This window comes from Neolamprologus brichardi, chromosome 1 (genome assembly GCF_056152115.1).
Source record: "Neolamprologus brichardi isolate AB-2024 chromosome 1, ASM5615211v1, whole genome shotgun sequence".
Taxonomy (NCBI): domain Eukaryota; kingdom Metazoa; phylum Chordata; class Actinopteri; order Cichliformes; family Cichlidae; genus Neolamprologus; species Neolamprologus brichardi.
Window position 1 is genome coordinate 26,731,503 of NC_142104.1, and position 14,642 is coordinate 26,746,144.

The 14,642-nt window shown below is 40.4% G+C and overlaps 2 protein-coding genes across 2 annotated transcripts; one reads left to right on the top strand and one right to left on the bottom strand.

Annotated features, from left to right (window-relative positions):
• Positions 1–1,564: 1,564 nt before the first annotated feature.
• LOC102776720 (AP-1 complex subunit sigma-2-like) lies at positions 1,565–7,414 on the top strand. The gene is made up of 5 exons (XM_006780426.2): positions 1,565–1,742; positions 2,197–2,375; positions 4,287–4,395; positions 4,539–4,676; positions 5,390–7,414. Exons 2-5 carry the CDS (start codon positions 2,197–2,199, stop codon positions 5,435–5,437), a joined length of 474 nt encoding a protein of 157 aa, XP_006780489.1. The 5' UTR covers positions 1,565–1,742; the 3' UTR covers positions 5,438–7,414.
• Positions 7,395–14,383, bottom strand: zrsr2 (zinc finger (CCCH type), RNA-binding motif and serine/arginine rich 2). The gene is made up of 11 exons (XM_006780425.3): positions 14,095–14,383; positions 13,561–13,640; positions 13,379–13,466; positions 13,162–13,270; positions 11,913–11,999; positions 11,477–11,515; positions 9,997–10,127; positions 8,996–9,209; positions 8,827–8,882; positions 8,626–8,735; positions 7,395–8,539 (listed from the first exon to the last, which is right to left on the bottom strand). Exons 1-11 carry the CDS (start codon positions 14,136–14,138, stop codon positions 7,761–7,763), a joined length of 1,737 nt encoding a protein of 578 aa, XP_006780488.1. The 5' UTR covers positions 14,139–14,383; the 3' UTR covers positions 7,395–7,760.
• Between the last annotated feature and the right edge of the window lie 259 nt (positions 14,384–14,642).

Here is a 14,642-nt window from a genome sequence, read left to right on the forward strand (position 1 = left end):
TTTTTCCAGGAATGATTGCATAGTGTATGTCTCTAATGGCTGTTAAAGAAAAAAAGAAAAAAAAAGAATTGGGTGCACAAGTTCATAATTATTTTGGATTTTCTGGGGGGACTGGAGTCTATCCCATCTGCCACAAGACAAGGTGGAGTACACCCTGGACAGCTCACCCATCTGATACACAGAGACAGAAAACCATTCACACACACACATAACACCTGTAGGCAATTTAGAATAACCTATCAACTTAAGCCACTAATTTGCAAGCCAGCGTACCCAGAACTCACACAAACACCAGGATAACATGCAAACTCCACATAGAAAGACAGAGACAGATGATGGATTTGAACCCCTTTCAAACATGTTTTACAGAAAACTGCTCCAACTGTCAAGCATGGTGGTGGTAGCATCATACTCTGAAGCCATTTTGGAATAATGAAGAAGGACTACTTCCAACTTCGTCAACTTCACCTCAATTGGAGATAAAATTTATCTGAATTTCAGGACTGGGACCACATCTCCATACACCTCCCTTCTGGATCTCTGTCTAAATATGACCCCCAGACACTACAAGCTGCATTTTGTGTGCCTGACCCTCCCTTCCTTTTTCAATTTATATACTTGTCATTAGTACATGGAGATCTGCCTGGCTCAGGAGCCACCACCAGTTCCCTCTGAGGCAAAACAGTTCCCCAAACTGCAGCCTCAATTCGCAAGCCATCTGCCATTATCTATTAGAAATGCTGTCAAAACTAAAAAGAGGATGTAGTCACAGATAGTGAAATCAATAGCTAGACACAACTGGGTATTCCAACAGGACAATTACCCAAACACACATAAAAACTGGTTTTGAAATGAATAATGCAAGCTAACATTATCCTTTTAGAGCGGTCTTCCCAAAGCTGTGACTTCAACCCCTTTGAAAATTTGTGGACTATGCTTAAAAGCTGGATCCGTGACAGGAAACCAACCAATTTAAATTAACTCCACTATTTCAGCCGAGAAGAGTGGTCAAATATCGAGCCAAAATAATGCCGCATTGTTGAAGCTTGTTAATGGCAACCAAACGCATCTGGTCAAGCTGCAACTGGCAAATGGATAACCAGATATTAGTGGGGGTGTAAGTATGTATGTGAACATGTATGTATACTTTCCACCCTGTGTGGAATTGAGTAATTCAAAATAAATTCAAACTTGTGCACCAGTTCTAGTTTTTTAAAGTAATAAAAGATGTACGCCGTACAATCATTAAACCCTGGAAAAAAGAAAATTTCCAAAGAAATCATCAAAAATCAAAAATGTAAAAATTACACACACACACACACACACACACACACACACACACACACACACACACACACACACACACACACACATATCGTGAAACCAGTTACTTGGATTAATATACGCTCTTTACTGAACAAGAAGAAGTCAATTTGACTGAGTGGTCACTTTACACCCACAGGCAGCCATTGCTGTTTCCTTGTAATAACGTAACGAATAACGGAATCTTTAATCCAATCAAATTTCAGAGCTGTGTCTTTTTAAACCAATCACAGCGCAGCCGTCTCAATCGCTGCTTACCTTCGACCACTACCCGCTAGCTAGTTTAGCAACAAGCTGGGTGAGGGGCTAAACCGCAGATACACAGAAGCAGCTTCTTCACTCGGTTTGTTTGTGTATTTCGCTGGGACATAGTGAAGTTAGCAGTCATCCAAGTGATTATCTTCACGTTTTGGTCGAAGGTAAAGACTGGTGTTTACTTCTTGTGCATGCTTTAGCTAGATAACCCTTCGCAGGATGGGGCGCAAATGACACGAGACGCGTTGTTGATGTTATTATGTGGCCGTCAATTAAGATTAGCTGATATTAGCTAATGCAACTTTGTATTAAAACCTCTTCAGCGTAAAATAATAAGTTGGACATATTCTTAACGGGCGGCTAGGCGGTCGTGTTATCATTGTCAAGAATGTGTGTATTTCCTGTTTGGACGTCTCTCCTTATTGTTGTGACTAAGTCAACTGGGTGATTCAAAGTTTCATACCATGCCAACGTGTTATTCAGTAGTTGCCACAGGCTTGCTGATTGCACCCCCTCCTCTAGCTATTTTAATTTCTCCTCATCTTTCTCTCTCATCTTCAAATAACTCTTTCAGTCGGTGTTTATCTCACTCTTGTATAACTGGACTTCCTCCCGCAGATGCAGTTCATGCTGCTGTTCAGCCGGCAGGGAAAGCTGCGGCTGCAGAAGTGGTATGTTCCTCTGTCAGACAAGGAGAGAAAGAAGATCTCCAGGGATCTGGTCCAGACTATACTGGCCAGGAAGCCCAAAATGTGCAGCTTCTTGGAGTGGCGAGACCTGAAGATTGTGTACAAAAGGTAGGTGTATAATGCAAGTTTAAATACTGGGTTATGATACCGCTGCACGCTCTCCCTTTCTATCACAGGTGGCATTTGCGCTCAGCTTTTGGTGCAGTAGTAAGAGTAGATCAGATCCTCAAATGCAACAGCACAATATTGCCCTTAAAGATTAAGTAATGCTTATTAGCACCACCATTTGTTTTCTACAAAGTAACTTGTATTGGTTCACTTGAGTTGAGAAATGGTCAAAAAAATTATTTATTGGGATTTTGTTTTTTAGTGTGCCAGTCGTCGGTTCTCCTCAGGAGGGAGGAGAGTAGTAAGAGGAATTAAAGCAAGATGCGTGCTCCTCTAAATCCCCAACTGGTGGGAGCAAACTCCCACTCCCTTCCAGTGCTTCTTCCCTTAGGTTGTGGATTCCAACACACTACACCTAAAGGAGAGAGTGTAATTCCCAACATTAATTACCTGTGTAATTAGACTCCCTCTCGCTTCTCCCCTGCTGCCTCAAGCAGCACCAGACTACCTGTTGCCATATTTTGAAGCGGTAATCCGTGCACTACAAGTTGTGACTTAAATAAACAGGAAAAAAAGTAAATTCGGTGTGAAAAAATATTTGTGACTTACATAAACTGAAATAGAAATTCATTAGGGAAGTCAGGATTGAGTGCTTTGCCAAGAGATGTCCATATTGGCACATGTGGGATGCGGACAGTTCTTCCAGGGTGAAACAGTGGTGCCTGATATGTGGACTCTGACAGGCCTGTCAGCGCGTTCCTGCTCGCTGTATCATAGCTGATCAAGTGTACTGTTCATGTCAGGCCAAAATGGCTCTCGTCTGACGGCTCCTGAATGGTTGTCCCTCCTTGTTAGCAATATAATAAGGGCTGGTACTGGTGAAGTGCCAGTTTCCAGGTGCACATACTAGTTTTTTTTTCATTGTTTCAGTTTGCGTCTCAGCAGCAGATGGAGTTGGCTCATGGAGAGGTGTTTTAACTTGGATAAAACACTGTTCACATGACAACAGAAGTTTATAAGGAAGAGAACTGCGTAGTTTCAGTTCCCGAATTCATGATGACTGTGGTGTGGTTGAAACCTTCAAAAACCATTAGGAAGAGGATCGTTGACTTCAGGCATTTATGTTTAACCTGTAAATGGCCCAGATAAGCTTCACTCCGACTGTTGTGTAATTTCTTTAGGTCAGGGTATGATCTTATTAGTAGGATGTGTTAACGTTTGGTTCATTGCATCACTGGTAAATCTGTGGTGGTTTGTTGGGGTGGTTAATGGGAGCTGGTGATTCAGTGATTATTTTGTCAGGCACTGAGATTTCTGGCATCTAGAGCTCACCTTCTGGTGTGTTGTGGAAGCCAAAAACACCTCCTTTTCAAATAATAACTGCCAAAAAATGGAGTACAGAGTAGATGGGGAGATTGCCTGATTTGTCATGAACATATGACTGCTAAGTAATGTAAATGTCCACTTTATCAAGGCAAAACAAACAAACATTTCAGCCACATGATAGTGCTGTATTATACACACACATGCAGTTCAATACACAGGCCTAAATGTGTTGTATTCATAACATGTGATTGTCTGATCAAATATTTGCACTACGGAGCATTTGAACAAGTGTATCAAAAGAAAAGATTGTTAGTGTATTATCTCAGCATCAACTTCCTGCCCATTTTTAAATGCCCTGCAGACACTTGCTGGGTTGTGATATCGCTGCATGCTCTCTCTTTCTATCACATTCTGGACCAGACATGAGACATTTTAGCTTGGTGTCTATGCTTTTTGTTTTTCTTTCTTTTTTTTTGTGACTGACTTTTATTACCAAATATACACTTAACAGTCATAATGCATTACTTAATACTGCTGATGTCGCAAATATTGATGCTTTGCATATCTTCTTTCTTCGTGTACTAGATATGCAAGCCTGTATTTCTGCTGTGCCGTCGAGGATCAGGATAATGAGCTGATCACACTCGAGATCATCCACAGATACGTGGAGCTGCTGGACAAATATTTTGGCAGCGTAAGTCGTGTCAACATCACGCACATAACATGCTGATCGATGGTATCAGAAGGGGAAATCTGTAAAAATGTTCCTGCAAGGATTTTTAGTAGGGACAGTGTCTCCTCTGATCTGCTGCTATTTGTTGTTTTGTGGACTCTCAGGTGTGCGAGCTGGATATCATCTTCAACTTTGAGAAGGCTTACTTCATCCTGGATGAGTTCCTGCTGGGCGGAGAGGCCCAGGAAACATCCAAGAAGAATGTGCTGAAGGCCATCGAGCAGGCTGACCTGCTGCAGGAGGTACGCTCAGTTCTTCTTTAGCAGATAAATAAATCCATTTGACTTGTAACTATGAACAGGGGGTTGCAATGACAAAGTGTTGATAAACCTATCATGTTTGTTTGTTTTTTGTTTGTTTGTGGGGTTTTTTTTGTTTTCTTCAAAAATTTAAAGGTGTTATCTTTTCAACTAAGACAAGGAAAGCTAGCAGTTCTTCACATTTGATAAGCTGAAACAAAAACAGACATAAATCCTTTCAAAATGAAACATTTGCCAAAATTCAGCAACTTTCTGTTGGTTGCTGGAGCACTGACTTTGTGGAAATAGAATTAATTTTACTCAATAATTCAAGTGTTGATCCAAACAGAAGGCTGGCTTTCTCCATCTTACACTCACCTGCACCTGCTATCATGTTTATTCTTAGGCTGCAGGACTTGATTAATACCTCTTTCCATCTCTTGTGCCAGTGCACTAAAGAACATTCTGCCTAGGTGGCTGTTTCCAGTGGACAGATTCAGTGCTCTTTGATTTATTTAAAGCAAAGCATGCAGTACTATTGTTATAACAGAAGGACTGGCTGTGCATGCCTAACTCACTGTCAAGCCCTTCTGTTCCCATCTTAGATTCAGCAGCTAGCAATTATGACTCATGCACTATTAATTATGTTTTGTAAGGGGTACTTAAAAAACCTGACATAACAGCTTTAAAGAGCACTTGTCTGTCTTCTTCTGCAGGAGGCTGAGGCACCACGGAGCGTTTTAGAAGAGATTGGGCTGACATAGATCAACGTGTTTCTGCCTTGTTTGATTCTCACCTCCGTGTGTCGACCAAGTCCTCTCCTGTTTACCGTGTCAGTGTTGTGTGTGTGTGGTCACCATCTATGTACTGTATTATTCTGTACTGTACTATCCTGTATTGTCCTTTCAGTGTAGTGCCAACTGTGGTTCTGATGTGTTCCCTATGTGCAAGCTCCCTCACTGTATTCAGCAGCACTCAGCGTACTTCACTCCCTTAACTTAAAACTCCACAGAGAACAATGTAGCACCGACATGAACTCCAGCATCATTAGATAATCCATCATCACCCACTGCAGAGCTGTACATGTTTGGCCTCAAGTGCTTGTTAAGGTGTTGTCTGCAGCTGGTGCTTCTCATGTTTTACCATCACATAGCAAAGAATCATGAAAATACAGCACTGCAAAAAATCTTGAGCTACCCCTCATTTCTTTATGCTTTGCTAGGAAAATTGAATATGGGTGCAGTGGTTTATTGAAACATGTAAAAACATATGTGGAAATACAGCCTGAAAAATTCTGTTTGGTCTAATCATCTTGAGTCTGCAGCCTGAACTCTCTTAAACCAGCTGTGTAAGAAACTAGTGTTCAGGAATAGTTCTGAAAGGACATTTAAAGCTCTTCTTCAGATGTTGCTGTAAATCGTTTTGTCCAGTTTCCTCAGTTTTAAGGCTCCACTGCACACCACGCCAAGATAACAGCTCTTTGGGAATTGACTTGTTGCTGCAAAAATGCAGTTTTCTGTACTTCAGGCTGTTATTTCTGACATTTTTGAGATTCAACTGAAGAAATGGCGAAAAAAAAAATTGTTTTTTTACGGGGTTACAGGCTCCTAGTGCTTAAAGATAAAATTTGAAATTGGTCCTTTGCATAGTTTTTTGTTACATGTGGAGATGATGCTGGTTCATCCCATGATACCTTTTTATGCCTAATTGTCTCACAGTCAGTGTTAAGTGGCTTAACAAGTTAAAAAAAAACACACATTCATCTGAAAATGTTCAGGTACAAGGGTTGGACTGAATGAGTGAACAAGCAACCAGTGTTCCTATCTTGCATGCTCATATGTAATGGCAATGCATCAAAGCCACCAGCTGGGGCCAGTGCTGTTAAGGGAACCACAGACACTGTTACAATCACTTATTCATGGCTAAACTGAACCCAGTAACTAAAATTACACATTTAATAATCATTGTCTGTGTTAACGCTTAATACAGGTTTATTTTCTGTGATTGTTCTCTTCAAATTTCATATTCACATTTCCAGACTAATTGTTTGCTATATGTGGGTGGTTTCTGTGTAACTAGTGTTACGTTTGCTATACTGTATTTCTGTAGTGTTTTTGACCATCGACTTATTGTCCTTACAAAAAAAAAAAAATAACACTGAGGTTTGTAAAAGCCTCTGAAAGTATATCTTAGGTCCAGTTCCTCCCTTAGTGCTGAATTAGGTTAGGATAGTGACCCAGATAAAACCACTATTTTGTGTATTATATAGCTCTGGCTTACTCTTAAAGACTAACATATGACCAAAGAACACTGTGTTTTACCTTCTCAGTGGTGTCTATAGGAGGCTAAAACAGCAGAAAAAAAGGGATTTATAACTGCAGGTTGATGTCACTGGATGTGGGAATTATTTGGCTACAATAAACCAGTATTATGGAATTACTCCAGTCTACCCAGACATGTTGATCATGACTTTCTTCATGGAGTGGGAACATAAAAACATGAACTGCAGATATCAGGTATATCATTGTAATGTGCAAGGAAACAACTTCTAAATAGTTACTCATCTCAAACTGTGTGGAAGTCTTTTTTTTTTTCCTTATCAAGATCAAAACTGTTGTCGTTGAACACTCGTATTATCAAACTTTGATTTGTGCAAAAGAAATCAGTTTTTGTATTAAACACTGACAACACATTTTTCTTATATTTGAAAGATATTAAAAATAAATGTATTCAAAAAGCAAGGGTTTTTTGTTTTTATATTTTTCGTAACATGTAGTGCCACAATGAGCATTTTGAAAATATTCACATATGTACACAAAAGGTGTTGACAAGTGCCAATGTTGACTACATTAAAATCATTGCATTTTAAACTGGATTAACGCATCAGAATACAGTGATCTCAGGACTCACAAACTGCAATGCATCCCTTTTTATTCATTTAAAATCCAGATCGGTAAGGCGGAGATGTATCGCAGTGTGCACACATTTCTAGAAGTTATTTTTAAGAAAATCTGATTTGTAGATTTTAAAATGTGTGCGCTACAAAGAGAACATATTTTCAGTGAGGTCACCTCACATTTCCTCGGACTATTCACTTTCACTGTTTTTTTGCGTTGGCTCCATCTCATTTCTTTCTCCACCGGGACTTGATGTTGAAAGATTTTCCACCGTCTCCTCCCCTGACTCCTCTTTTTCAGACTCTCCCGATGAAGCTGTCTCTTCAGGCAAATGGCTTTTCTTCTTGTGCTTCTTCTTGCTCTTCTTCTTGCTCTTTTTGGAGTGTTTGTGGCGACGATGTGTGCTGCTGTCATCATTAGACTTTTTCTTACTTTTATCAGGTGACTTGGGGCTTCTTTCTTTACTTCTCGACTTTTCTCTCGTTCCCATGTGAGCAACGTCATTCGTTCCTCTACCGTCTCTCTCTTGATCTCTACCCCTATGCTCCTTCTCTCTGTCCCTACTTCTGTTTCTCCGCCTGTCTTGCTCGTCGTCTCTACTTCTGCTCCTTGACCTGCCTCTACTCCTGCTCCTTCGCCTGTCTTTCCACCTGTCACTGTGTCTGGATCTGGACGACCATGTGTCCTCTCTGTTGTGGTATGACGGCCTCCTCTCTCTGCTCCTGCTCCTTCGCCTGTCTTCGTCTCGTCTCCTTTCAGATCTCTCCGATCTCACCGGGCTCCTGCTGTAATGACGCTGCCTCCATGATCGGCTCGAATGCCACCCGTCTCTGTGACTGCCCCTTACACTGCGGTCAGGGGACATGTGCAGGTCCCTGTCAGCCTCCCAGAATTCATTCCCAGGGTTTCGAAATACATGCAGAAAGTTGCAGTGCTTCCCTTTAGGGCACTTGTGTCTGTCAAACAATCCTGAGAAGATAAACAAACAAGCTAAACACTGTGGGAATGTCTTCAAGTGAAACTGTGCGTGTCGTCAGCATTAAAAAGTAGCTCACCGCATATGGCATTCTTCCACCGTGTAACAGGTGATATCTCACAGTGAAGCTGCCGGCCTGCATACCACCTCCCATTGAATTTGATGAAGGCCTCTTTGCATTGCTCCTCTCTGGAGAGACAACAAGTCAAAGAATGATGTGTTTTCTCTGAAGTGTTACTTCAATTGCAAAGAGACGGGAAGTGGCTGAGTGACTTCTTACGTGTCAAACTGAACATAAACGTTTCCTCTCAGGTGTGGTTCATAGTTACAGCTGACCTATTAGAGGAGAGGAATAGGTGAAATCTATAAATGTTTTTAGGGGGAATAAGTGAGTCTGTTTTACAACACAGACAGGATGACGGGAGGAAAGCTTCTTGATGTCATCTCACCTTAAACTGCAACACTTTGCCGACGCTCTTGAACTCTGGCAGAACATCGTGGTAGAACTCGAGGAAGGACTCCTGCATCTCCTCCTCGCTGTGCTCCAAACAAGCATCAATGTCATAGTCATCACGGCGCGACTCTTCCATACCGAATGTTCTAAACATTCCGCGGATCATCAGCGTTGGACTGGTTGCAGGATACGTATGTTTTCGAGAACATCTGGATTCATAGAGAGAAGACATTCAAATACGTGGGGAAAGGCCACTTTAGTGTCATCGTGTAATTTAACCTAACATAACATTCTTCTTGACAGACTAGCTCCTATTGAACTGGATGCACTCCGTTCATTCAACTGAAAAATTCAAATTCCATCAATTTCCAGTTATTACTGGAGTCTCCCAGGTATCTGTCCTGAGCCGCCTTTTTTTTTTCTCATCTCCTTCCTCTTGGTCAAATCTTCCATAAATCAGTTTCCATTGTTATCCTGATGACACCCAGCTCTACCCACATGCCAAACTACCAGCACCTCCCACTCACTGCCCTCTGTGTTTGCCTCCAGGAAATTAAATCCTGGTTCTACTGCAACCTTCTCAAACTACAGTGATAAAACAGAGGTTCTTCTCACTGTCCAAACGTAACAGCTATTCATTCCTTGTTGACAACTCCTTAGTTTCTCCCTCGCCTCAGATTAAGAGTCTGGGGTCATCCTTGCCAGGACGCTTTCTTTTCAAGGGCATATAAGTGGCATGTCAAAACGCACCTCTTTAAACTAGTTTATTCACTCTGATTGCCTTCCACTTCTCACATAAATCCTCTGTTCTCAAGGATCTTTAACTATTGTAACTTTGCTTTTAATTTTATAGGATTTTTTGTCTATTCCTATTGTTCTTAACTCTTCTGGGTGAGGTGACCTTGAGTGTTTTGAAAAACACCTAAAAAGAAATGTATTATTATTGTTATAATTATTATTATCAACAAGTCAGAAGAAACCAAAACCCATCAGTACCTGTCTCCAAATCGACACGCTCCAGTCTTGAGGAAGAACGGACAGTTGGCTACGTCACGCTCCGTTCCAAAGTTCTCAGAGTTCACTGTCACAGGAGCCTCAGGGTTCATCCACGGGCCACCATTATCCAGCTGTAAGACAGGCCATGAGCAATATTTAAACTGTCTTAGTTTTCAGTCTTTTATTATATTTAGAGATGTTTGCAATGACACCAAAGTGCAGTGACACTAGTTAGAGTAAACTGAATTGAAAGAATTTAAATGCTTCTATAGGTATAAACAAGTGAAATTAAAAACTTCAGAGCTTCTAAATACCACTTTGAGTAAAATTTAAAGCCAACCAACAGAAAAGCCCATCAAAAGTCATCAAAATGAACAGTAGGCTCAAATGAAAGTATCTGGCTGAGTTTAAAAACATTGGACAACAAGGCCTAAAGCTTTTATTTGTACACTGCCAATACAAATACTAACATTTAACAATATTAAAATAATATTTTGTCATTAAACCAAGTCTGTTCCAAATCTCTTTATTTGGTTAAACAGAAAAAGAAAAAAAATATCACACTCCCTGGTGATTTGATAGAAAAGCAATTTTTTTTAAATAAAGAAATATATTTTCCATTTCCTGAGAAGTAACTGCAAGTCTTACTGCTAGGGCTGTGCGATATGACCAAAATCTCATATCCCGATATAAGCCATCTATCGTCTGATAACGATATAAATCACAAAAATGTAACATTTTCTGTAAATTCTGTGAATCTCGGGCAGCTCGACTTGCGTGAAGTGTTTCCACCTGGGCGTCATGTACCTGGAGTCGAGTGTTTTAGCGATGTATGAAACTATACATTTTTAGACATAAGTTGTAACGGCCGCCGTTTTCTTTGTGAGTATTTATTACACGGCGTGCTGCGGGGAAAAGCCTGTTCTAACGTCTATGGTTTATTTTTTAGCATCTGACGGCTCTTTTTTGCTTCTCATCCGTTAAAACTCTGCATACTATTTCACGTGATTCAGTTTATTTTGAAAAGTCTCAACAGGATCTTGAGCTTTATTGTGAAAGGTTTATGTGGAACATAAAATATTGAAAAAAATATTGCCGTAAAGTTTATTTTGCGACACCACGAAACAAACAATAGCGTAAAATGAAACGAGACGTTTTTATATCGTCATCCGATATATATCGTTATATCGAACAGCCCTACTTACTGCTAATCTGCAGACACATTTACAAAATACAATATACTGGAAATGAGTTACTATCATTCTGCGTCTCATTTATTTTCAAAGTTTATTTCTGAAGTCATGATGGCTTGGGAGAATTTCCACTGTTAGTGTATGACATTTAACTGAACTTTATTTAACCGATTCAAGTAAAGTCCCATTAAAAGACGAATACCAGTAGTATATATGTACTATATGATACTTTGGGGGGTTTGTGGCTAAGACAGACAATTTTTACTCGTGTTTGTGTGTGTGAATACCTGATTTTCAGCTTCATCCAACATTTTCTGAACAGCCTCCTACAAATGGTGTAAAGACACGGCTGGTGAAAATGTGTAGAAGTCAATATAACTGCAGCATATCTGTTTTCTGTGGGTTAAGACCACGTTCACAGAGACTGAGAGGCACAAAAAAAGTTGTTAATGGGAGGTATCCTTTCAACACTAGTGGAGCGATTTCACAGCTTTAACACAATATAAAAGATACATCCTTGTTGTGAGAGCTGAGGGTTTTCTCTTTGAGTGTATCTCAGTTAAGGAGTAAAATGGTTCAGTCAAGGAAAAGTTGCACAAACACGTTACAAAAGAAACAATCAGTGGGTGAGACATTAAGCCGGTTCATTAGCTTAATCTCAAGATTATGTAGAAGAGGATATATATGTCTTTTTTGTTTCTATCCTCCTGGAGCCCATATCACCTCTCTGTCTCGCTTCTCCTGCTGCTTCTGCTCTTTTTCTTCTTGTTCTCGCCTCTGCTGCGCTTCCCATTCCTCCTTTATCATCCGCTACAGGCACAAAAAGACATAAAGACAGTTATTTGGAATTCTTATTGCAAATAATTTCCACTGACTCCACTGTGCTGTTATTTCCATTCATTTTGGTGCCATGAAATGCTTTTTTCCCCCTTTTTTTCATTTCACCACAAATGCAGCTCTTTTAAATCAAGCATGTATGGCCATCATGCCCGGACTGTCTTTATCCAGTCAGCTGTACTGGGCTTTTATCCCATACAACAGCGAAATGAAATATAATGTGTTTTTAAATGTAAATAATTAAAAATGCTCAGTAAAATTCTGATGTGAACTGCAGTTTGTAAAAGCCATTACTCAAACAGAACAATGGATCTGTTGGGGTCTCCAGTCAATATTTACAGCAGCAGGATGCTGTGCGCTGGACTGAGCTAGACTAAACTGGTCATGTTCACCAGAATAATGACTGAATGAAACAAGCAAGATCAGGCTTCTGCTAAACGGGAAATAGCTCTATCTATCAGAACACGTTCTTTGAGGCTTTGGTGGGTCAATGGGAACTGCTGAAAATAGGAAAACAAACCAGAGTATTTTTATAATGATCTTTCTAATCCTCTCTGACTCATTATAAAACAGTTATGTTGTGTGTTCGCTGTAAACTCCTGAATCAGCTAACCAGTAAGGAACCAGGAACATCTGCTGTCAAGGTGGTTAATTATTACGTTACTGGAATTGTACAAGCTTCTTATGAGGCAGTGGGCCTTTCTGGGGGGGAGGGGGTCCAACACGTGCAGAGCTTTGATCATAACAAAGGGGAGAAATGCCTCCAACATGCTTAAACATTTGACCACACAGTTAATTTGCACTACTGTAATGTCTTTGGTACGCTGCTTAGCGACGGTGGCGACTCTCGAGGGGAAGCTTACAGCACAGCACAAGCAACGTAAAACTTCTCCAGGTCATGTTGATTGTAATATGTTAGCGCCATACTGTATGAATAATCTCCATCTCGTATTAACATTTAGTTGACAAGGTCTGGCTCAGAGGCTCTCTCATATACCTTTAGCTACATCTGTACTACATTTTATTCTCTAACTCAATGAGAATTGATTAGAGAATCGATAAGGAATTAAATCCATAATTGATATTGATAACGGAATAAGTAACGCTAAATTCCTGTCAATTCCCATCCCTATACCTCCTCCTCCTCTTTTCTTTTCCTTGCTGTTTCCTCCTTCTCCAACCGCAGTCTGAATTCCTCTTGGGCAATCCGCTCTCTTTCCAGCCACTCTTCATGAAGACGCTGTCTAAAGGTAAATAAATACAAAATCAAACACATCCAGCATGTGCAGCAAAATGGTCTGTGCTGGTATCAATGAATGAGCAGCTTCAGAGCAGCGTCAGTATGGCCCTACCTTTCTTGCTCTGCAACATCGTCATCCTCACCATCTTCATTTACTTCGTCTTCTTCTCCAGGAGTAGGGCTTGCTCCATTTTTTAAATCTGAAACAGAGAAAAGGTGGTGAAGAATTTGCTTAACAACTGCAACTAGACAAATGAGAACAACACAACCTGGACTCATACATCTATCACATACCTCGTTCTCTAGCATGGGCGAGAGCCTGGCGTTTCCGTTTCCTCCTCTTTTTCCTCAGAGCAGCCCTGCGTTGCTTCTGACTGAAGTGAAAGAGATTGAAAACAATAATCACAACAGAGGAGCAAAAGGTAGATGGGAGACTAAGCCGGGGCTTGCACCTTAAACAATAAAAGCCAATGTTCACAGCAGACCCTGTGCCCTGTCACATATAATAATCACTGAACTCTTCCCATCACTGGTGCTTCTAAAGAAGACAGACTTCATGTGCTATTTGCTTCAGTTAGCCATATTACACCACCTTCTGCCTTTCCCAATACTGAAAAATCTCACTATCTGCAAAGAAAAGGTTCAGTCATTCAAATCGGTTTCTTTAGTACCACCACACTCATAAAAATGTATCTAACCTAAGGCTAAATTTGTACGATTATTGCGTTTATTTAACAATACTTTAAATGCAGGCAGACGCCACTGTTTTCTACGTGTCTCAAAATCATTAAATAAATACGTTCAAAAGACCTACAAAGAAACACAGACCTTAATACAGGAGCTGAAATCACTGGAGGAGTGGACGCTGCCATTGCAGCTAATGGGAGCTAGCTGGTTAGCTTCTTTGGCTAAACCTAGCTGCCCAGTGTAATTCTGCCCGCGTTGTTTGTTCTCGCCTGCATGTAATTAGAAACATTAGAGAAAATCTTCTCTGCTCATACGAAATATTTTCCAGGTGGAATAATTTGTCAGGTTAGAGGCACAACTAAAAAATGTTTATTGTAAATGTTAGCTACATGCGGAGTTGTTTTGCCTTCTTTATCTTCTTCTTTGTGGATTTCCGGCAGGCAGGACGCAACACAGGCGTATTGCTGCCCTGCTCAGGTACTTCCTAAATGTACATCAAGGATTAAATCCTTACGAGTAGTCCATTTGGGTGCAGAACTTTAGATAAAAGAAAACCTTTAAAACTTCCTAATGATACAAGTCGATTACTGATTTTAGGAGAAAAGGCTTAATGTTCATAATATTTGTCTCAATAAAATAGCTGGAGCAGTCCATCAAAACATGCTTAACAGTTTCCATTTCTTCACATG